Below are 22,762 nucleotides of genomic sequence, written 5' to 3' on the forward strand. Positions count from 1 at the left end.
ATGAGATCTGAGATCTGAAGCTAAGCTTGAAAGCTCAGTGAAGATTGCGTGGCGTTGAGGGATTTTCCCATGCGGCTGACGCCCGTGACGCGCGCGAGTTCGAACCCCCGCTGTGCGCGTCGTGTACGGCTTCTCGACGTCATGCAGTATGCATCCATCGTCTCGCGCGCTGACCTGCAGCATAATCCCCGTCTTTCTAATTTGATACCCTCCCACGACCCCCGGTGGAGTGCGAAGGATTCGCAAGGATTTCGACTCGCTGACACATCGAGTTTGAAATGCCAGCGAATTGCGCCATTGTATATCCATCCCTTGAACGTCTCTTCTCCTCATCTCCTTCCCTCTGCAAGAAGATATCCACTTTGACTCCCTGTTCCAACAGTTTCTCTCTTTGTCTTCGGTCCTGAAAAGCCGTCCACAAACGACGTACAGTTCGATGACGTCATTGTTGTCCCGCACTCCTTTCTGGCTGACACACGCATTTCCCGGTGCAGCGAGGAGTCTTGCTCGTTCCTCAACAAGTGGTCCTGCTATCATGTCGAACCATCAGTATTCCACCGCCACCTCTCCGTCGAGCAAGCCGCTCCAGCTATACACTGCCGGCACTCCAAACGGGCGCAAGACCCACATCTTCCTGGAAGAGCTCAAGGCCCAGTACGGTCTCACTTACGAGTACGCCCTGCTCCTCCACTTGGCCTCGTTTTTCTCAGCACTTCTTACTGGGTTCCTGCAGCGTACACCCCATCAGCCTCGGCAAGAACGAGCAGAAGGAGCCGTGGTACCTCAAGCTGAACCCGAACGGCCGCATCCCGACCCTCGTCGACCCGAACCGCGGCGGCTTCGCCGTCTTCGAGAGCGCCGCGATCCTGCTCTACCTCGAGCAGCATTACGACACGACGACCAAGTTCGCGTTCGACCCCGCCACGCGCGCGGACGACTGGAGCGAGATGCTCCAGTGGATCTTCTTCGCCGTGAGTGACTTTAGCCCGGACGCGCTTCGAACGCTTCAACGCCGTTGCTGACCACTCCCACTTCCGGCTGTTCGTCTCTGCAGCACGGCGGTCTTGGTCCGATGCAAGGCCAGGGTACGTACCACCTGTCTTGATCGCCTTTTTACCCATTCGCCCATTCGCCCGCTGACGATCGCCTCATCATCCGCGTTGGCGCAGCCGGGCACTTCCTCAACGCCGCACCTGAAGACATCCCGTACGCAAAGAAACGTGAGTTCGGGCTCTACGGTCGAGAAGTGCGGGCATTGCACGCTGACCGGCACCCGCTGGCGTCCCGCAGGCTACGTCGACGAGACGCGCCGCCTGTTCGGTGTGCTCCAGCTCCGCCTGGCTGGCCGCGACTGGCTCGCGGGGCCCGCGCGGGGCACCTATAGTCTTGCCGACATGAACGCGTTCCCGTGGTGCGTTTGCTTTGCTGGCTTGTCCTTGTACAGGGGGCTGACGCTCTCGTATTTTTTTGCATCGCAGGGTGAACGGCCACGCATTCACCGGAGTTGAGACCCTGGACGAGTTCCCAGACGTCAAGGTGGGCCGTACTTGTCTGATGGTTGTCGTTGTCCGCTGACGCTTCTCGTCGCTCGGGTAGGCTTGGACCGAGCGGATGAAGGAACGTCCCGCCGTCAAGTCGGGTCTCCAGATCCCGTGAGTGTAATAAGAGTGAGGTTTTGACGAAGCCCGTCGTTCCTGTCATGTAGAGTGTGGGTCCTACAAATCAAACGGAAATCCGGGCCGGGAGGTTGTTTGGGCACCAGTATGAATTTGAAATGCTTCTTGGCGGCCTGCAAAGGTCGTCTTTGGAACCTGTGCGGACGTAGTCGGCCCTACATCGCTGGACATATGGTCAGCTCGGAGCGCTCCCCGCGCGTCCATGTGTACAGGGGCATGCCTTTAGCGGGATGTATGCGCGCCGGTTCGGCGGACTTCCCTGGCGTGCCGTCGTACCGTTTGGGTTTTGAAAGGCGTGAGCTGTGCCGTGGTCAGCGGCGAGTGGCAACGAGTGAGTAGAGGCGGGAGAAGGAGGACGTTCACCGACCCATGGCATCGCGCCAAAATCAGCGCGAGCTCGATTTGGAGGGGCATTATGGGGGCCGTGGAGGAGAGAGAGGCCGGGCGAGACAGAGAGGCGGGGGCTGGTTATATACCTGCGCGCGAACAAAAGGCCGGAACAACCGATGCGCGCAGCGATCACAACGGCAGCCAGAAGTCCTTTGTGGGTGTGTACCTATCGCCATCACGGTGGTTCTGACAGAGGCTGGAACAAGGGATATGTGGGTCCATGGGAACACGCGCCGGCCGGTGGCGCGCCCTATCAGCCACGGCGTTCGGTTTCTTGTCCCGTTGTCGATACCTGCTCTTGTCTCAGTGTGAGGACTGCTTCGAGCTTCTTTGATCATCGATGCGGGGTCCTGGATGGGCGAGGCTGAGTGCTTGGACACTAGACCGAAGAGGTCAGCCGCGTGGCCGCCAGGAACCACGCAGGGGCCCTTCAGGCCGCAGGGCTCAGGCCGCAGGTCTCCCATGACCTTCTGTGGTTCATCGATTACGTAGAAGCAGGCCCGTGCACGGCCGTCCGCGTGAAGGCCCAGAGCAAGAAGACGCACCCGCCATCAGGAAGTGCGGACGCGGAGAGGTTCGCGCCCGCGCCCACGAAGCCACCCGTATGTCGGTTGGGGACCTCGTTCCGAGGATGCCCATCTTAGACAGCCGTGTCAACGATTTGGCTGATTGGCCAGGAATGGGTTGAGAGGAGCCACGAATGGGCTGACGTATGCGGCGGAAACATCCGGGTCTCTGTTCTGTTGTGGGCTATCATCGTCTGAGAGAGTGCAGTGTCCGTGACACTTTTCTTGCGCTGTGAGCGCGCATAGGTGGTGGACGGTTGCGTAGGCTATCGTAGGGATACATTGAAATTCGCTACAGGTTTATCTGGGGACGCGACGTCAACGGCTTGGCTCGAAAGATAGCAGCGAAAGCATCCACGCTCGTACATACCGCTCAGATCACTTTCGTAGCAGTCCAGAACGCGGCGTGGTAGACGTATCCCAGCATGCTGTGCGCGTTGTTTGTGTACGTCGTGTCAATGGTGCGCTCGTTCTGTAGCAAAAGCGCGGGCGCCCTGGTCAGCCGCCTTGTCGCATCAGCCGATCAACGAAAGCCTACAGAAATCTCAAACCCGATCTTGCGCGCGAGCTCCTTGACCTCCTCGAGCGTGAGCTCTACCGACGGGTCGTTCGTGTTGTTGTTCTCCCAGTGCCAGAGCAGCGGGCCAAGGTTGATCCACACCCCGCCCGGGGCGAGGATGTGGTGGATGATGCGCAGGTAGTTCACGACGTTCTTCGCCTGGGCGCAGTCGAAAGTCAGCGCGAGGCTGACCCACACGAGACGAGCGACAGGCGGGTGACGCACCGTGTCGATGAAGAAGCACGTCATGACGGCGTCCCAGTGGCCCTCCTCGGGCTCGTCGCTGCCCGGGCTCTTCTTGCCGTAGATCTCCTCAAAGTCTCCGGCGACAAGTGAGAAGTCCGTGTCTGGGGTGAGCGAGGATGGCAAGACGTCGGGAATCTTGATGGGGCGAAGGAGAGCGGCGCGGTCTGGTATGTTGGAGAACGAGTGGACATATGGGTAGATTGTGTGCTTCTCGATCTGGTCCGTCCTGAGGAGAGACGTGTGAGTCATGCTCGGGGGCATCGGGAGAGAAAATGGAACCTGTTGAGCATGTAGAACGAAGTGAGGAGCATATAGTGCGAGAATTCGTTCCCCTGGCACCCGAAACCTGTCCCGATGGTGCAGATCAGTGAGTGTATGCGTAGCAGATCGCGCGGTACAGACCGAGATTTGCAACGTCCCATGCAAGTCGACCAAGACCAGAGCCGGGCACGAGAACGCGGAAGTTCCCTCTGAAGGGCTGAGCGCATCAGAGCAGGGTTCTGGGCAGGGGATATAAGACTGACCTCTCTTCCTGCGGGATGTCCGAGAAGTGCTGGAGAAGTGCATCTTTCATGGGCTCGTAGCACGCATCGCGTTCGATCTTACCCTGTAAATTTATGATTAGCGCGTATAACCAGAGTAAAGTGCATTCATAAACCTCCGCGCTCCAATCTCGGACGAGCTGCTTGAGGGTACTGCGAAGCTTCTCCATATCGTGTTCTGACGGTTTGAACTCCGCTTTCCGCACATTTGGGCCACTCGGCGGCTCGCCATGGGAGTGGCCATGAGAGTGCGAGTGGCCTCCATGGTCGTGATCGTGGTCGTGTGTGCGAGAGTGAGAATGGGAGTGTTCGTGGCTGTGGCCATGGCCATGTGGGGGACCTGAAATTTCTGCGGTTATTAAGCGCCTGTGGCCAGGGCAGGCGGATGCGAGTACTTTGCGACGGTTGCGACAGTTGGGCGTGATCGCCGTCATCCACGTCCCCCTGGTCGTTCCCTCGCATCTCAGGGTCGTCCTCGTTGAATTCGTCTTCGGCATCTCCGGGCCCTTGGCTGAAGATCTCGGGGCTGGCAATGACGGCGTCCAGGAACTGGGCGTTGGCGAGGATTGCATTGTCCGTGTCCGTGATGCGTTGTTTGTACGGCAACAAGCTGAGCAGTTCCCGGTCCGCTAGCGGTAGGGTGTGTATGTCTTTTCGCCGCCTGTTGTTTGCGTTTAGCTGGCGTGAATTTGGTGAGCGTTCGCGTTCGGAAGGCGGTGGAGGAAAGGCGCACGGAATACGGGCCGTACTGCTTGAACGTCGTGACGACGTTGGCGAGATGAACTTCCTCGTCGTCGGCCTGTTGCTTAGTGAGCGGCATCGTGGTTCGGTGGTGAGGCGAGTCGGACGGGCGGCAACAAGAAAGGAAAGCAAGACGCGCGGAGTGGTGAGCGTGCCGTGTGCGCGAGGCGCGCCCTGAATGGGCTCGGAACGAGGCAGCCGGCACACGCGTGGGGGAGATGGATCAGGCGAGCCAAGTTCTGCCACAGGCGCGAGGGCTGAATGTGTCGCAGATTCCGCCGTCGATCGTCGTATAAGACGGCGAGATAGTGGCCAGCCGCCCGGTCACGCTTGCGGCTCGACCTCCCCCTTTATCTGCCCCGGGCCCGCGACTCCTTTCGTCCCCCGCGCCATCCTTCCGAGTGACCACCATGCAGTCCCCAATCACCCCTTCCACATCGTCCCAGGCGCGCGCCCCGTCCCCCGACGAGTTGAGCGCCCCCGCCGACTACACCCGGATCAACCTCTCCGCGCTCGCCGCCTTCTGTTCCGACCAGAGGGCCGAGCTCCTCATTGTACGTCCTCCCTGCTTTCCTCCGTCCCTGCCTCCCACCAACGCACGCGCTTTCTCTCTGCGCGACAGAAATGGAAGACCCGAGAGACAATCTTTCAGCTCAGACACACGCATGGTGAAAATGGCAATGTCTTCGAGTGAGTGTCGTCTCTCTGCCGCCCATTAGCGCATATACCCTCCTCGTGACGCAGTGAGGTCGTGGCTAGTGAGATGGAAACACCCTTATTCATGGAGGCAGTGTGTGTCCTGCCCGCGTTGGATACCTGAGTTGTGTTTGAAGCAGGAAGGGTTTCACAGTCGTCACACTCCCGTCACCTCCGCGACAAAGACGGGCGCTGCACTCTTTGTGATCCACGGTTCCTGTCGCCTGGCCCTCCACCTTTAACATTTGCCTTGAGCATGGCCATCCAGGGGAAGAGGGAAGGGTATATTCACTAAGACCGCCACGCGTCGTTATGCGCGACACAACCTGTCCCGCAGGTCAATCTAACGCACTCGCTCACCATGATTTCTCTCCAGCCCGGGGTTCCCCCCTCCCCTCGCCTTCCAAAAGGACCAATGGACCCCCATGCTCCAGCCAGGAGGCTTCGTCTGCCCGCCCGGTTTCCTCCCCACCCCCCTGCCCTCGATGTCGATGTCGATGTCGATGCCCTCTTCGCACCCCATGACTCCATCCCAAAACAGCAGCGACCGCCCGCGTCGCCGTGCGCAAGTGAATGCCGAAGCCAGCGGAAGCCGGACCTACTCCGGGTCGCGTGAGTCCTCTCCCGAGTCCGCGCCGTGCGAAGACGAAGAAGACGACTTCGCGGACGGGGAAAGCACCAGGACTGGCCGGGGGAGGGCAGGGACGACTCCGCCGGCCTCCCCGGCCCGGGCGAAGCCAGAGCCCATCCCGCGTGCCCAGGACCGCGCGGGCGGGCCCGTCATCCGCAACGGCATGAAGGTCCGCGCGGTGAAGGCCGAAAAGGTCGTCAAGGCGGAGAAGAACGTCAAGACGGAGAAGAGCGTGAAGGCCGAAAAGGCAGTAAAAGCGGAGAAGAGGTGCGTTCCTTCGTCCTCGGTGCGCATCGGGGCCCGTCGGCTGACTCGGAGTGTTTTGCAGGAAGGCGGTCCTGGTCCCCGAGATGGAGACAAGGCCAATCACCAACCAGCGGCACTCCACGACGTGGTACTTCACACGGTCTGCAGACCGCATCGAGCGGCCCCCGCATATAGAGGGCCTCCGCCAGGCGCACCTCTACGTACACCACTACAGCGAAAACAAGCGGCAGATGTGGATATGGGACAAGGAGGACGGGCTGGAGGGCCCCGACGGGCCCGTATATCTCTGGCGAACGGTCCACCCGGGGAGCACCCACCCAAAGAAACAGCTCGCGGATACCCATACGCTGCTCGTCAACGACCAGGGCAACCCGGCGTGGGTCACGAACATGCATTACCGCAAGTGCGTGATCGACAAAGCGCAAGCGCGCAGAATCGAGCGTCTCAACGCGCGAGAATGATTTCCTTGCCCACACACGATGCCAGACTCCCGTCTCCGTCCCCGTTCCTCTCTTGCATCCCCTCTTCTCATCCCCATTGTGTCTGCGGTGTCTGTTCTTGCTCCTGGTTGATACATCATCACAGGAAACCACGCGAGCGTTGTACATCTATGCGAATATGTTGCGATCTATGTCCCTGACTTTATTATGCTTCATCTACGTCGTATCGTGCCTCGCGTCTTTTCAAATCTACGTCTCACTACTCCTGCCTCCATACTCTTACTTAACACCTGCATCTGTCCGCCGAACCCTTAACGCACATATTGAGACTTAACGTCTCGCCGCTCTTTTGTCATTGCTTGAATGTTCGATGGCTAATTGCGCGGCACGGTACAAAGAAGCAACCGATCATAGCAGCAGCGCACTTCGTGCCGATCGGATGGTGCACTCTTCCACAGCCGGCACCATCCTGGCCTGACATGGAGACCAGGGCAGCAACGGTGCCCTCGGTGAATGTCCGCGCGTTCGCGAGTAACATTCTTTCGTCCTTTTCTGCCGGCTTTCGCTCACCCAATGTTGTCTGTTTCCCTACGCGACATGGGCAGTCGATCGCGCTCGTCGGGCGTCGGGCGTGCTTCAGCAGCGTCCACACTGGATCTCCTCGCCACGTAGTGTCCTGTACATGTGCAGGTCGCGGGCCGCCTGTAAGGCAGGAGCAATGATTTGGTTTATAGTACATCACACGAATCACACAGAAGCACGACGTCGCAGACATTTCCTTCCCGACATAGTACAACTCTGCCCAACGTCGTGGCGTCGAGCATCGTTTCAACGCGCTCAGCCTTGATTGATCCGCTGCGCGAACTCGTCCACGATCAGTGCGGCGGCGTGGGGCGTCCGCGGCGTGATCCTGCACCGGCAGTCCTCCGGCCACCTGGGTCCGATCGCGCAGGTCAGCGACGAGCGATGACAGGATGCACGAAAGGACAGCACGCACGAAACGAAGCCGTTGACCATCTTCGGCTCGATCGCGACCTCGCGCCCGTCCTCGTCCACGGGCGGGCGGATGTCGAAGACGTGGATGATGTGCGCCATGGTGAGGAAGATGTCACTCTCGGCGTAGTGTCTCCCGGGGCAGATGCTGGCGTTCGAGGTCGTCGTCAGCATGCAGGTCGGGCGATGGGGCGTGACTCGCGCGACCGACCGTCTTCCGAAACCGAACACGAAGTCGGTCGGGTTCCTGACTTCGGGATCTAGCTTTCCGTCGCGCAGGAACCTCTCTGGGACGAAGGACGCCGGCTCGTGGTACGTGTTTGGGTCGTGCATGCATGCCCTGTGACGCCGCGATCTGTCCATGAGAGTCTTCATACAAAGGACCTGCTGACTACGGCGTACCAGATGTTGGCAGAATCATTGTGCCGGCGGGCACAAATAGTCACCGAACTGCTCGTCTTCGGTTGTGTTGTGGGCGAGGCCCAGTGGAACCACCTGCATCCAGCGGAGGGTTTCAAGGTACATCGCGTTCACGTACGGCAAAGCGTCACGATCCGCGAGGTCTGGGAGGCGCGTGGGCCCAACGGCCGCATCTGTCTCGGCCTGGGCGCGTTTGAGGACGTCGGGGTTGAGAGACATTGCAAGGACGAATGTCTTAAGGACCGCGCAAGTCTGCATCGACAATTTAGTGCCCTGTCAGTGATCACGATATGGTGAGCTACTCACTGTGTCTGATCCCGCTGCAATGAGGCGAGCGAGTCCTTCAGCGTCGATTCAGAGTGAGAAGAGAACACACGACCCGCAAAGGTGACTGCAGTGACACCTCTCGCCACCCTATCGCCTACGGGGTTGACCGTTGGATCATAGATGTTGTCGTCCGGCTTGCTCGTGAACTGGGAGAGCATATCGACAGGATGCAGTCACCCATGTCTCCACGCATCTGTATCAGGGGTGAAAACTTTGAGGATGAGGGTCCGGATACGCCACAGAAAGATATTCACCGCGGCCGCTTTGTGAAGGGAGTAAGGCATATCGTACATGCGGGCCGTCTGCTCGCGGAGTCGTAAAAGCGCTTTTGAGAAGGGAAGAAGGGGGGCAGGAAACGGAGGATGGGGATGACGTCCACGAGGAATCTTCCCGGGACGAGGGACTCGCGGCCCGATTCGAGCCCTTTGTCGATCGTCATGAGACTCTCGTCGTTTTCGTATTTGGCGTCAAGGCCGTATACGACCTTCATCAGCGTCGCGCCGACCGAACTGTAGGGAGAGATCAGCGAGTTCCTTGATTAGACAGGGACACATCCACCCACTCTTGGAAGTGTTCTTCGAACCGGTCCGGAGCCTCAAGAAGCTTGTGGAGGGTTATACGCGACGACGTCTGTATTGCGGGGATGTACTTCGTGACTGCAGTGGGGGTGAAGTACTGCCACATCGTGCGTCGATGCAGCCTCCACTCGGGCCCGTACGGCATGAACGCGAATAGTCCGGTCAAGTCGAGACTGAGGTACAAAGCAATTTCAGAACTTGAAAGACAGCCAATATGGGAACATACAGCTCCTGGCTTGCCGAGCGTGGCCTACTTGACGTGGTGGCCGAGTGGCCGTCTAGATACTGGGAGATATCGTTGGCGGAGTTGAGGACCACCACCGGACTGCCCATTATCGTCATGCCTAAAATGTCGCCTGCCATTGTGAGTTAGCCATCCAGAAAATCAGAGTCTGCAATCGCATCGCAGACTCACCATACTTGTGGCATAGCTCTCGCAGACCCTCCCATGGCCGAACCATTGGCATATCGAGTAGGTTTCCAATAAAAGGTAATCCTGGAGGGCCTGGTGGGAAGGGTCGGCCGCGGGATCGTCGCCTCCACGAGAAGACCGAGCGAAGGTATGAGGCAATCGCCGCTGTGCAATCAGGGCGGAGACGGTCGACAGCACGGGGAGCCGAGAGAAGTACACCGTTGCCGCCATGCCTGGTGACGAGGGGCTGAAAAAGCGCAGGAAATGGTCTGGAGCTTATATGGCCGAATATCCGAGGCTCGACGCGGTCGAAACCGACGGCATTGAGAAGATCCGTACGGTGTGAACCCTAGAGATAAACCAGAGTGGCATCTGCTGACATAGGCACGACGGGAAAAGCCCGATGAGTTTCCCACCGCCTGGATGACATTAACATATGGGGCTCACCTGTCGCCGCCTTTCGTGCGCTGCTGGCATCCAAGATGGAATGAAATCGTCATGTGGCGATGATCCATCGCATATGGCGAGAGTTGCGCGGTTCATGCGGGGTTAACGTCTTCTCACCAGGGTACAGCCGTTCAAACCTGGCTGGAGCTATCAAGGCAATCAAGGGCGGCGTAGCTCGGGTCCCGACGGCCGTGATTGAGCGGGCTCACGGCTGCACGTAAAGCCGTCTTTGAAGAGAGACTAAAGTGAGGAAGATGGTGTACATTAAGCTCGCAGAGGACTATGAGAGGGCTGTGGATGACTCACCAGAGGTGTCCCGCTCAGGCCACCCATACGGAGAGATGAACGGTCACATAAGTAATGGTAGACGTTCTGGCTTGAGACACTGGACTATGCGGACGCGATAGAGCACATCAACTCGTAAAGGCGGACTTTCATCGTCTTGGTGTGATGTAGCGCAATCCAGAAAAAAACGTTCACGCAGAACTAAACGAAGACGAACCAGCCCTAGATCTTCACGACCTCAGAAAACTGCGATTGTCTTTCGTAGGAGCCCTGTCCAAACATCCATCCTTCTACGAGACTGCATAACGTTCGCCTCGTTCCGCTGTGATGGCTGCGACGTCAAGCGCGCATAGGGGTGCGAATGTCGCAGCAAAACCAGAGGGAAGCCCGTAGCAAGCACCCGTAGAAGAGACGAGAACATTTTGAGGATACTGTGAGAGCTTCGATAATGGAACAAGCCGGGACGGGGTGCACGACGGAAGACGGAAGTATGTGGTAGTAGTACAAATCAAGCCTGAAGAGCATCATTACAGCCCTTTGCAATGAAACGTGGAATCACTCACGCGAGATCATTTGTTTGTCCCGCACAAACAAAGCCTGAAAAGGCAGGCCGGCAACGTGCGGCGTGACATCTCAGTCACAGGCAGAGACTGGACGATGGGGCCCGCACGCTCTCTGGCAGATATCTGCCACTTGCGCTCATGCCATACTTCACCACACCTCTGACTCTTGGTGAATGTCTTTAGGTGGTGATACACACGTGTCACCGGCAGACGCATGAGACCAGCGCCCGTGATCAAGCTAGCGCCAGCAGAGTCATCCCCGACATCCGTGAGCCGTTCCGCCTCCCAAACCTATCGCAACCCGCTTGTAAGTGCAACAGGATCACCGCGGAGGCCTACCTGTCGAGGCGCGACGCACGCGAACTCGCCGCGGTGCCCTCCGGGCGTGGCTTTCGTGGTTTACACCGTGTGCACCTGAGCACCACCACCCGTGGTATGACGCCCTCCTTCTCTCGTGAGCATCCCCCGTAGCTGTCCCCATGCGTTTTCAGATATTATCTGGTCCATTTTCTGTTTCGTTCCTGTTCCTGTAACCACCGCCCTCGCCGCCGTTCTTAGTTCTCCCTGTCTTGGTCGGCAGACTTGCTACCTAGTGCCCACTCATATACACGCTCTCCCGAACCCCTCCTGCTGGTTTCCACGTGTCATGGCTGCATAGTATTCTGTCTCGCAGTAGTATGTGCGCGTATCTTGGCACCAGTACAATCTCTTTTTGTACACGTGCTGTGTGGGTACTACTCCACTTGTCTGGCCTATCCAGCTCACTTCCTCGCCATATCCGCGTGCATAGTGGGCTCAATCCGTCTCCTCTCGGCTTCGCCTGCACCCACAATCGCCCTCGAGTCGTCCTGTTGCGTTCTGTTGCGTTGGATCTTCGCCAGCGCTAGTCTGCGTTCGCGTGGGCGACGCCCGCTGCGTGACTGCGACGTCACGCCGCACGTTGCCGGCCTGCCTTTTCAGGCTTTGTTTGTGCGGGACAAACAAATGATCTCGCGTGAGTGATTCCACGTTTCATTGCAAAGGGCTGTACGAGCGCCGACCCGAATCGAGCGCTTCCTAATCCGTACAGCTCTACTCAACGCTGTGACATCATACGATGTACATGTATCAAACCATCCATCCTCTCATCGACTTTGGCTGCACTCGTCCACAATAATAGAAGAGGTTTGAAGAGTTTGGAAGCTATTCTGCACCTACAATCCTCTGGCAATCTGTATGCGAAGTCAGTAGAACGTTCAAACAGTCGACGACAAGGTACGTACAAGACGAATCCGCTAACCGTCTCCAGTTTAATGGCGGCGAAGGGGGGTCCCACCCACATCCACGGGCGGTAGAATGTCAGACGCGTGAACGAGGTGGGTCATGGGGTTTCGGCATAGTGTCAGCCTGGTAGCGGGGTCCGTCATTCGACAATAGTGAGCTATAGGCAACACGGTCCTTACCGTTGTGCTGCTGGGGGGAATCGCCATCCATAACCGAATCAGAACAACAACATCCCTGGCCCGAACTTGGGTCCGATCGGTTTAGATGTGACCTGTCGAGAACGAGAGGCGGCTGAGCGCAGTCACATGTCTCTGGAAAAGGCAGGCTAATTTACCTCCAGCTTGAAACCATCGTCATCTCTGACACTATGCGCGAGTAACCCGCGCCAGCGGGCCACCATGTCTTCAACGTCCCCATTGTTGGGCGAGCGCAATTGGTTGGTGGCGAAGGTGAGTTTCGCGAGGCGCGGATAGCGCTGCGCCTTGTGGGCGACGAGTGCGCGCGCGACGCGCTCGCATGAGCGGCCGTGGTGTTCCACCGCGTTGGCGTCCAGGTGGGTGATGATCATGAGGTGGGTGAGGCTGGGGAGGGGAGACAGGGAGCGAGCGAGGAATGAGCTGAGCGCGTCGAGGGATTGGCACTGGAGGTCAACGGGCGATGGCGGAAATGTGAGGGTCAGGGAGACAAGGCTATCACAGCCGGCTATCGCGTCATAGAGGGCAGAAGATACAGTGTCTAATATCGTCGTGTGAGCTAAGGCCTGTGGCTGGGGGAAAAAGACGCGTGTCTCACCGTGTTCGGAAGCGTTATCACCGGCATCCGGAGGAAGAGGTCCGTCTCTGAAGTAGGCGTAGAACATACACAGAGAACTGTGGGCCTCACGTAGGACAGGAATCCAGTAGGCAATGTTCGTCGGAAGTGACAACTCCAAACACTGAATGGAGCTCAGGTCGAAACACCGGACGATGTTGTTCACGAGACGAGGGTGGTCGATATCGGAGTACTTCACCGTCAGGCTTGTCAATCGAGGAAAAGGCCGTCGCTTGTCCAGCGGTATTCGCTCCTGCGAGCCGTCTTCTATCTGGACGTCCACGGATGGTGATACGAGCCCAACGTACTCTGAATCGACAAAGGGTTGTCGCATTTCATCCACCTGGGAGATTTCGAGATGTTTCAGGGAAGGAAGGACAGCAAGGATAGTAGTGATGGCGTCGACGTGGCGAACGGCCAGTCCGCGGAGAACCAATCGGCGGACGTGAGTGAAGCGCTGGAAGGATATACAAGGGCGCGTGCCTAGAGCGTCGCGAAGATGTCTTCTGAGGTCACAAACGGCGAGGATCTCCACGCAAGCGGAGATACTCGGGTTTGCCTCGAGAAGGCGCGTGAACTTGGTTGTCATGTTGTCTGTGAGGTCGATATGGTGAAATAAGAGCTTGCGGGCGAGCGGCGAGAATGATTTGCATGAGATAGAGATCGCCTGGAGGGTGTACGGTTCATTCCACAACCATTCGAAGACGTGATAAAAGAGCTCCAGTGGCAGGGTGAACGGAGGGGGAGTGTGAGCCATCTCTGTAGTACTGCTGAATTTGATGATGTTAGAACCATAGACATTACGATTTGCACCGATAAGGATAAGAAATTTCTTCCATCTTCCAAGTCGAGAGCAGCACTCACATGAGCGTCGGGGTGGAGACGGCCAAGAGAGATGCACCGAAGAGCAAGCGCGCTGACTGGGGCGAGGACGTGGGAAAGTCCCCGGCTCAGGCTTCCGCACTCGGAGAATGTCCGACATCAGCAAAGTAGGTGCGGAAACGATAGTGTATGATCGTGCACTGGGGCATTTGTAGTGTACGATAGTTAGTGCTAGCGAAGACAATAGAAGGTAGATTAGTATCCAAAGAATGCAGTATCCCGTATTGTACGGCCGTCTGCTTCTTCCGCTATCAACTGATGATCGATTCTCGCGGGCAGGGCTATCAAGTCTGAGTGCGCGCACGACCGTATATCGGTCATCTGCGGCGCATGAGATGATAGCGCTACACGATAAGAGGTCAGAGTTAGCGGAGGAGATGACAGAGAACCTACAGCACCCTGCGGAAGATTATCGTCTTCCGTCGTACACTGGGGCTCGCATATAATCACACAGGTACTATAATCCAATCGCGCAGTAATCCATTCGGGGTAAATACGAAACAGCGGCGTTCTACAAGGCGGACTACAGTGTGCATTCAGGAAACAAATAGGTACTCTTCAATGCGATGTCCACAATGCCGGTGTACTACAGTATACCTGTGGTGCAAGCAATGAGCGAGACGACGCGAGGACGTATGAGGGCTGAAACATACCTTCTACTCTGAGTCGAAGCCGTCGTCGCCGTTATCACCGTCATTGCCACCCTCCGGGACCTCCTCATCTGAGCCCGCGTCGAGGATGTCATCAAAGGGCGTGCGCTCCTCGTCGACAGTGAGGGCGATGTCGCCAAAGAGGTGCCTGTGATGAATGCGGGTATCGGCTGACGTCGTCTTAATATAGCGTGTGGAACGGAGGCTTACTGGATCCACCACGTCGTCGTCTCCGCCTTCCACTGCTTCTGGCTCTGTGCCGTGCGCGTGAGCTTGAGCACGAAGTCGCGCACATCCCAGAAGCCGTCGGTGTCGCTCCATTCCGGCTCGCTGGTAAGGCAGAAGCGCACCTGAAAGAATTTGAGCTTAACGATGAGATGCCAGATTGAAGTGCAGGGCTTACCAGACTAGCGACGTACACAACACTGTACAGGCTGAAGTGATCAGCAGTCAGATGGTACTTTTTGGTTAGGGGGGCCTGTCCCTTTGACTTGCGGGCACGCAGGCCTCCAACGTCCCCGCGCATTGCGGCTTTGGGACTCGCAAAGATCGCCTTGTAAGCCTGTAGATGTGTGAGTGCGCATCTAGTAGTCGATATTCGTCCACATGGTGCGACGTACCTTGACGATGAGTGCTCCTTTCAACAAACCAGGAAGAGGTTGCCTGGGGAGAGCGTCGCGCGTACTGTACAAGGCGGAAAAGAAGTTCTTGGCGCGCAGCGGGATGACGCCATTGTTGACGTCGTTGCAGAAGCTAAAGATAGTAAGCATGGTCAACATCCGCCGTACGAGAAGCTGCCGAAACGTTCAGCTTACGCGGTCGGGTCCCTATCGAACTCGTCGAGCTTGTAGTAAGGGGTCAGAAGGCGGGCCGTGTGTGGGTTGTTGAACCCCCGCGCGCTCTTGTTGTTCGCCAGATTGTTTCCGGGATCCTCGATCCCTGCGAGAGTGATGATCGGAGATCGAAGTCGTGTCAGGTCGTCGCCTCGAACCTTGGGTTCGAGACGTGTGAGCTACCAGAAGTAATAGAATCAAAGTTAATCCCGACGGACACAAGAGCAGGATACAGGGCTTACGTAGTTGGCGATGTGGCCGAGTACTTGAGGCCTCTCAACGAGCAACTCGACGTAATCCTCGAATTGAGGGAAGTGTTCCCAGACAATGTTCCACACATTGTGCTGGTAACGATACATGGGATCGTCCCTGTCGTGAGTGCTATCGGAGTGGTCGGTAACAGTGTGTGGAAATGCGTATTTGGAGTGTGCTTACCTGATCGAGAATTCATCGGTACAGTATGCGGCCAACCCCTTGGGAAGGACCTCTGCATAAGGAACGAATCCACCGCCCAGACGAACGATCAGACGGCACTGGTCGTGCATCTTCTCGCAGCCCGCGGTGAGCCGTTCAAGGCGGCTATGTGATGCGTTAGCATGCAGACTGAACGCTTTCTGAGACCTACTGACTCAAGCTTTGTACTGAGGCTCATGACAGAGCGCTCCCACTGCTGCGCCGCGGTGGCGTGCAGCGAGGTGGCCGCGGGCGCGGCTTGACCTGCGGGCGGAGGCGGAGGCGGCATAAGCTGCGCTGGGGGTGCAGTGGTGTGAGCGGGTGGCATCGACGACACGGCCTGAATGGGCGCAGGCATGGCCTGACCTCCGGGCAGAAGGCCCGAAGGGTACTGCGGCTGCCCACCGGAAGCGTCGGTAGGTTGAATCACCGGACCCGGCTGGGTGATGTAGTACTGAGAGGCGGCGGCGGCGGCGGCAGAGATGGCGTACTCGGATATGCCGTTGGGCACCGAGCGCGGGGTGAGAGGCTGGTGTATGGTGGAGCCAGAGGCGTGGATAGACGGCGTGACAGGAGGTGCGGGGGCGGTGCGCACGCCATCCTGGGAGCTGGCGCCAGCGGACTTGCGCTTCTTGTTGCCACGGCCAGCCCCGTTACGATTGTTGGGAGTCTAGATGAGGCATAAGCACACTACTATTAGGTCATATACTGGTTGAACTTACCTGGGGCGTAGGCTGACCACTGGGAACAGCCGAGGATGCGGCGGCGCGCGCCACTCCAGCGGTCTGCGAGAGGCTGTTGAAGGCCATGTGAATGTCGACGGAGAGCAGTGAGGGTGCGGTGAGCGAGATGCTGAGGGTGGGGAGTGAGGAGGAGCTCACCGCCTCTTTATACATCGCGCGCGAGCATGAGTGGCACATCGCGCGCAGGGGATGATGGCGGTCGCGGACAGAGCCCAGTAGGCGCTCACACCCACGCACGCGCCCGTGTCTGTCACGCCACACGTCTTGTTTGCCTATTGTTCAGCAAGCAACGAGGTCCGCAATGGCATGCAATGACCTGATGCTATAGCCTATGATCACTCGCACAAGACTTGGGTGAGTAATATCATTTCTTGCTTTTTGTCTCACCTGATGGAAGGCACACGCGGCCGCGCGGCTCTGGCGCCTATCGCCGACTTGATTCCGGACATCGATCTCCCAAGTCGTTGCGGCTGGCAGTGCGGAAAACACAACACTCTGCAAAGTGAGTATATCGCAAACTCTTGAATCGCGCTGAGGATTGGAGAAAGCCAGCAGATGCCTGGCTACGCATGCAAAAACAGCGTCAACGGATGCAAGTATCAAGCAAACGACCATGCTGGCCTTGGGGTCCATGAGACCCGATGGTGCAAGTTCAAAAACGAATCTAGCAGCGCAGCTACGTTTTCCAAGCGCAAGGCTGAGCTGGAAGAGCAGGGCCAGAAACGCGCCCGAACGGAGCGACTCGACAGGCAGACACGCGCCCAGGCTGCGAGGGTGAGTTGATCGGATCGTTGCAAGTGCATGCTGACCTTTGCATCTTCAGTTCTGGACTCCGGCAGCGCACAAAGAAGCATCCCCTGGTCCTGCAGCAGGGGTCTCAGAAGATCACGCCCCGACATCGCGCGTCAGCGGTCGTCGCATCCGCCTTCCCCGCATCTTCTCGGACTTTGTCCCGTCTAGTAGCAATACTCTTCCGGCCCAGTTCAATGAAGCTCGTGATCTCACTCCCCCTCAGCCCACATCATCGTCGTCTCGGCCGTCTCGGGCGAGTTCCCCCACCTCTGACGCTGCAGCGGAGCACCACTGGCAACCAGCGAGGAACGAGTTCGAGACACCCATGAACGGCTACCGGGTGTTCCGCCGCTACTTCGACACACCGCCGAAGGAAGATCCCGAAGCCGAGCTCACCTTGGATGATCGCTGCGATGCCCCCGGCCTCTCTTCGAACACCAATCGCGCTGACAAAGTCCCACGCTCGAAGACAATGGCCTGGCTTGTCAAGAACGTCCAGCAAGTTCTCAAGCACGGTCGCGATGCGAAGAACGCACTCAAGTCTCCGTTCCGGACGATCGCGCAGCACCGTCTCTCAGACTGGTGGCTGAATGGCTCTCTCCACAAGACTGCGGCCGACTTCGACGACCTGCTCGACGTCATGGACTCTCCGGGTTTCCGTGACCAGTCCATCAAGGAGGGCGGGTTCTCCGCTGCGCAGATCAACGAAACACTCGATAACTACGAGGACGACACGGGTATGTTTAGCAAGAGTCACGGTTGGGAAGAAGATGGCCTTCCTCTCCCCCTTCCGAAGACGCATTCGCCATACAAGACCGAAGCCGCGCACCCGGTTTATGTGGTGCGCGGCCTCAAGTTTCGTCGCTTACTTGCACTCGTCGAAGCTGCTGTTATGGACACGACCACCTCCTACTGCAAACAGCTGCACTGGCTCCCACATATTCTGCTCTGGAGTCCCGAAGGTGTGTCGTCACATCGTTCACATGTTTGATATGCTAATAAATCATGTCAGGGGACGAAAATTCTCCCCCTATACGCATTTTCACAGACGATTTCAATTGCAACGACATGCTCAAGGAGGCCAAGGAACTGCACTCAAAGCCGCGTCATCCGGACGATCCAGAAGACCTCGAGTATGTCATCCTACCGCTGAAGTTCTGGTCAGATGCAACACAGCTGGCGTCGTTCGGAACCGCGTCCCTCTGGCCTATATACATGTACTTGGGCAACCTCTCCAAGTACGTTCGCGCTCGCCCATCACAGTTCGCTGCGCACCATTTGGCATACATCCCCGAGGTATGTTCTTACGAACACTCTGATTTACGCTGGCAGCTGAGTGAGCTACAGCTTCCCGACGACTTCAAGGACTTCTACAAGAGCGTATACGGAGTCCCGCCCTCGCCTGAGGTACTCAAGTTCTGCAAACGGGAGCTCTTTCAACAGGTATGGCTAAAGCTCCTCGACGACGACTTCATGCACGCGTACGAACATGGTATCGTCCTTATGTGCGGAGACGGTGTCAAGCGTCGTATTTTCCCCCGTATCGTGACTTACTCAGCGGACTATCCCGAGAAGTAAGTCCCCTCGCTCTTCATTCGATACTCGGCTCACTCTTTACGGCGCCAGGATGCTGGCGACTGCGCTTCGGCCCCTCTCCAACCATCCATGCCATCGGTGCCTCATCCACAAGGACAAGATCTCCGAGACTGGTCTCGCCGGCCATGCTGAGCTGTTGGCATCTAGCTTAGGTTCTCCCGGAGCACGGCTCGACGATAGCGAGGTTCACGATCGCATTGAAGCCTCACGACGAGCCGTGTTCAAGGGTCGATCCCTGGCCGGAAAATGTGTGAAACATCACCTCGACGACATGGCCCTGATCCCGATCCGAGTGAGTGCCTTTCAATCGAATCAACCGTGACTTCTCAGCTGATCTAATGCGCACAGAGCGCACTGTCAACGCGCCTGTCTCAGTTTGGAGTGAACACCTACAGGCTGTTCGTTCCAGATGTGATGCACGAGTTTGAACTCGGCATCTGGAAAGCGACGTTCCAGCAGCTGATGGGAATGCTGGAATCTCATGGCAAAGGAGCACTCCAGTCCTTCAACACACGGTACGTAGTTGTCATTATCTGCCTGCTCGGGCTAATCCCATAACCTCTTCCCCTAGTATGCGCGCCACACCTACCTTCGGTCGAGACAGAATCAGGCGCTTCTCGCATGATGTGTCTCATCGCAAGCGACTCGCTGCCCGCGATTACGAGGCATTTCTTTTGGTGGGGACTAAATATCAATATCAAGTCGCTGCTGACAGGATATTCTAGACAATCATTCCGGCGTTTCAAGGTCTCCTACCAGCCAAAGACGACGCGGTGATCAGTGGGCTCCTCTTCGAGCTGGCCAACTGGCACGCACTTGCGAAGCTCCGCTTGCACACCGAGGTTACTGTCGACATCTTCAAAGACGCCACCACGCACATGTACGACGCTTTTCGAGCCTTCAAGACGACATGCACGCGTTACGAAGTGTACGAGTCGAAGAACGAGTTTCAAGCTCGCCTCCGCCGCGAAGCTGCCATTGATCCGCAGCATGTGGACGGCCAGAGGAAGAAGAAGCCATGCAACATATGGGAGCGGCCAAAGTTCCACGGGGTGAGCCACGCGCCAGATACTGTCGAGGACTCTGGCCCTCTCGACGGCGGCAGCACTCAAACGGTAAGCTGCTTCTCATTCTATCATACTCAACCAGGTGCTGACCCGGTGACTGCCCTAGGGCGAGCTTGAACACAAGTCGTCAAGCAGTTCTATCCACGCACCAACAAAGTGGAATTTGTTTCGCAGATAGCGAACCACCAGTGGCGCGCTGAGCTCCTTCGCCATCTGAGAGACAGCGACCCCGACTATACACCACGTCGCGAGGCTCAGCGACAACGCGAAGATGCTCGTGCCCTGCTGCAGGAGTCCCTCGAGCGTCGTCGCGACACTCCATCTGAGCTTCCGACTGAGCGCTCTCCCTTTAACGCAGAAGGATCGGATCCGCATGCAAGGTACGACGTTGGGAACGGGCGCCGCAATATCGTGAGGATTTATAACTGGCTTGCTGAGAACGCGGGCGACCCCGCACTAGAGGTGAGACCCAAAATATGCCCTCTTACGCCAATTCTGATGTATGTCTTGCCTAGAACTTCCTCCCTCTCCTCCGTTCGCACTGTCTTCCTCGTCTACTCGCAGCAAACGCGATCCCCGAGCACTTGCTGAACGAACGCTCGGACGTTACTGCCTGGGATCTCCGGATCGAAGACTCAAGGCTGTACACGCACAAGGTGATCCGCTTCAACTATACTACGTACGATATGCGCCGCAATCAAGACTCGGTCAATCCAAGAACCCACCCGGACGTCATGGTATGGGCCCCCGACGAGTCCTCTGATCATCCATATGCGTACGCCCGTGTGCTCAGCATCTTCCACCTCACGGTGTCCTGCCTCGCTCGACCTAGGACTTCTACTATCCCGGGAACTGCAGCATCACAAGTGCTCCGAGTCTCCTCAAGCATGGACGTTCTCTGGGTGCGTTGGTTCAAGGTCGACAGTGAACTTCAGTCTGGTTTCACCACACGCCGCCTCCCTCGTCTTCAATTCGTCCCACACAATGACGCCAGCACGGAGCCGTTCGGATTTCTCGATCCCGCGACCGTCGTGCGTGCGTCGTACCTCATTCCAGCGTTCCACTTCGGCAAGACCGAGCGGCTGCTCGGTGAATCGCGCCTTGCACGTTGCGATTCCGACAATCTTGACTATGCCTACTACTACGCTTGCATGTGAGTACCCATCCTTGCTATGGGTTGTCTGTATTTTCACGTGTGATCTCATACAGGTTTGTTGATCGAGATATGTACATGCGATACCTTGGCGGCGGCGTCGGACACCGCGAGCAGTTCGTGACGATCGCGCAATCTCGACAGCACGCGCTACGCGAAGGCCCTCTCGTGACCCCCGAGTCGTACCCAAGTCCTCCTGACGCCGGCGGACACACTCCGGAACGTGGCATTGAAGAGCCTTCGTCTTCGCATCCTCCAGGCGACGAAGACAACGATGCTGAAGATGCCCAGGAGGAGGCAGCCGAGTTTGCTCACGAACTCGAAGCCCTTGAAGAGCTCGACGAGCGGCAAGACGAGGAGAATGAGGGGGACGATCTCGTAGAGCGCCCCGCTTATGAGATAATTGACGACCCCGACTACTATGAAGACGACGAGTACGAAGCAGAGGGGTATGCTCGGCCCTGAGGCTGGCAACTCTGCCCGACGATGTATGTATCTCGACTTGTCTTTCACATTCTCGACCCACCCACAATATACACTCCACCTCGTAGTACCCTTACTCCTGCCATCGCCCGCGGCCCGCCCTTGCTCCTGCCATCACCCGCAGCACTACCCGACTGCCCATGTGGTCGCTATTCCGACCTTGAGCGTGGCGCGTTATGCTGTCGACTTGCGCCGCGCGCGATCAAAGCCGTCGGCGACCAGGATCGCGATGCGGTGGTACTTGTTCGTCGGCTGGAGGGGAACGAGACGGGGTGGGAGAGCTTCGCGGAGGGGGTCCGGTGTTGAGCTGTGCGGCGGAAGTTCAGAGGAGACGGGCTCAATGAACGTCGGAAAACGGAGCGGACTCGTCACTCCGCCCGTGAGTGGGACAGACGCCCGCGCTGACATCGGTCGGCGTATCTTCGCGCGCACCGCGTTCTTTGCGGCGCGCACTGTTCGCGCGCTCGCGAACCGATCGTATAGCTCAATACGAACTTCTCATGCCCCCCGCGCGCGCCATGAATCACCTTGGGAGGAATGAATGATCGTCTATTATCATTATCATACCATCGACTACAGCTTTCTGTCTACACTACTAGTGCCTGTAGTAGATCCATCATATCCTGTATGCGGCCACAAAATGCGATCAAATGTCATAGCAAAGACGAATGAATGTCACATGCTACCGTTCTGCTATCATCATTTGTCGCGCAGACAATAGATGACCTGTCCCGATATGGCGGTGTCGCGTGTTATCGGGCGCTACCATGGAAAACACCTTTTGCTGATGGAGGTCAAACGGACTGCAATCCGCCGACAGCGGGGATACAATCCGATAGATGCATTCAGGTGACGGGAAGCATCATCGATTCATCATACAGACGCATTGCCTTTCATACAGCTTCGCCAACGTTTGACGTCATCGGCCACCGATCCGTTGCGGATGGTGTAACACAGTCGGCGGCCTGAAATGAAAATTCTGAGTTATATAATGCCGTGATGAGTAAAGACAGAAACGCCGAGACCGAAGTAGCACATACTGTTGCTGGGCAAGACACCATTCAGCTCTTAAGTACTTGAGTCAAGTTGATAGCACTCGCGCCTGGAGCCCTGCCCCGTATACTTCCAATCAGTCACTTCTTGCTGCACGCGTCGTGGCGTGCCGATGAGGCTTCACAGCTTCAAATTCGGGGTGTGCCAGCGCACGTTTCAGGAGGACCCCGAATCGTCGACATGATGCCTTCCGTTTTCATTTCTC

General features: G+C 57.3%; 7 protein-coding genes across 7 annotated transcripts; 3 read left to right on the forward strand and 4 right to left on the reverse strand.

Annotated features, from left to right (window-relative positions):
* Positions 1-535: 535 nt before the first annotated feature.
* On the forward strand, positions 536-1,656 carry BXZ73DRAFT_93309 (glutathione S-transferase C-terminal-like protein; the record flags this gene model as incomplete). The annotated part of the gene is made up of 7 exons (XM_048026629.1): positions 536-672; positions 734-971; positions 1,055-1,085; positions 1,170-1,220; positions 1,291-1,411; positions 1,479-1,536; positions 1,597-1,656. The coding sequence occupies 7 exons, from the start codon at positions 536-538 to the stop codon at positions 1,654-1,656; spliced, it is 696 nt and encodes a 231-aa protein (XP_047871581.1).
* A 1,349-nt stretch (positions 1,657-3,005) lies between these two features.
* Positions 3,006-4,799, reverse strand: BXZ73DRAFT_82595 (N2227-domain-containing protein; the record flags this gene model as incomplete). The annotated part of the gene is made up of 9 exons (XM_048023745.1): positions 3,006-3,104; positions 3,171-3,350; positions 3,417-3,663; positions 3,717-3,783; positions 3,840-3,907; positions 3,962-4,044; positions 4,096-4,238; positions 4,375-4,657; positions 4,713-4,799. The coding sequence occupies 9 exons, from the start codon at positions 4,797-4,799 to the stop codon at positions 3,006-3,008; spliced, it is 1,257 nt and encodes a 418-aa protein (XP_047871582.1).
* Positions 4,800-5,130: 331 nt separating this feature from the next.
* Positions 5,131-6,775, forward strand: BXZ73DRAFT_107783 (uncharacterized protein; the record flags this gene model as incomplete). Its single annotated transcript, XM_048017005.1, has 4 exons — positions 5,131-5,274; positions 5,343-5,410; positions 5,793-6,314; positions 6,376-6,775. The coding sequence occupies 4 exons, from the start codon at positions 5,131-5,133 to the stop codon at positions 6,773-6,775; spliced, it is 1,134 nt and encodes a 377-aa protein (XP_047871583.1).
* Positions 6,776-7,591: 816 nt separating this feature from the next.
* BXZ73DRAFT_93311 (O-methylsterigmatocystin oxidoreductase) lies at positions 7,592-9,961 on the reverse strand (the record flags this gene model as incomplete). Its single annotated transcript, XM_048026630.1, has 11 exons — positions 7,592-7,688; positions 7,752-7,895; positions 7,959-8,087; positions 8,184-8,419; positions 8,474-8,487; positions 8,544-8,588; positions 8,786-9,003; positions 9,057-9,245; positions 9,299-9,428; positions 9,488-9,649; positions 9,919-9,961. The coding sequence occupies 11 exons, from the start codon at positions 9,959-9,961 to the stop codon at positions 7,592-7,594; spliced, it is 1,407 nt and encodes a 468-aa protein (XP_047871584.1).
* Positions 9,962-12,259: 2,298 nt separating this feature from the next.
* Positions 12,260-13,609, reverse strand: BXZ73DRAFT_82598 (uncharacterized protein; the record flags this gene model as incomplete). Its single annotated transcript, XM_048023746.1, has 3 exons — positions 12,260-12,313; positions 12,377-12,744; positions 12,835-13,609. The coding sequence occupies 3 exons, from the start codon at positions 13,607-13,609 to the stop codon at positions 12,260-12,262; spliced, it is 1,197 nt and encodes a 398-aa protein (XP_047871585.1).
* A 781-nt stretch (positions 13,610-14,390) lies between these two features.
* On the reverse strand, positions 14,391-16,566 carry BXZ73DRAFT_107786 (uncharacterized protein; the record flags this gene model as incomplete). The annotated part of the gene is made up of 9 exons (XM_048017006.1): positions 14,391-14,532; positions 14,595-14,734; positions 14,788-14,946; positions 15,005-15,137; positions 15,200-15,396; positions 15,460-15,598; positions 15,653-15,796; positions 15,847-16,340; positions 16,393-16,566. 9 exons carry the CDS (start codon positions 16,564-16,566, stop codon positions 14,391-14,393), a joined length of 1,722 nt encoding a protein of 573 aa, XP_047871586.1.
* A 1,378-nt stretch (positions 16,567-17,944) lies between these two features.
* BXZ73DRAFT_93312 (uncharacterized protein) lies at positions 17,945-21,486 on the forward strand (the record flags this gene model as incomplete). The annotated part of the gene is made up of 11 exons (XM_048026631.1): positions 17,945-18,167; positions 18,218-18,501; positions 18,553-18,779; positions 18,832-18,914; positions 18,954-19,093; positions 19,150-19,316; positions 19,373-19,478; positions 19,527-19,916; positions 20,004-20,330; positions 20,384-21,021; positions 21,078-21,486. 11 exons carry the CDS (start codon positions 17,945-17,947, stop codon positions 21,484-21,486), a joined length of 2,994 nt encoding a protein of 997 aa, XP_047871587.1.
* Between the last annotated feature and the right edge of the window lie 1,276 nt (positions 21,487-22,762).

The sequence above is a fragment of the Epithele typhae genome, assembly GCF_022376455.1.
Source record: "Epithele typhae strain CBS 203.58 chromosome Unknown BXZ73scaffold_124, whole genome shotgun sequence".
In the NCBI taxonomy this organism is placed as follows: Eukaryota; Fungi; Basidiomycota; class Agaricomycetes; order Polyporales; family Epitheliaceae; genus Epithele; species Epithele typhae.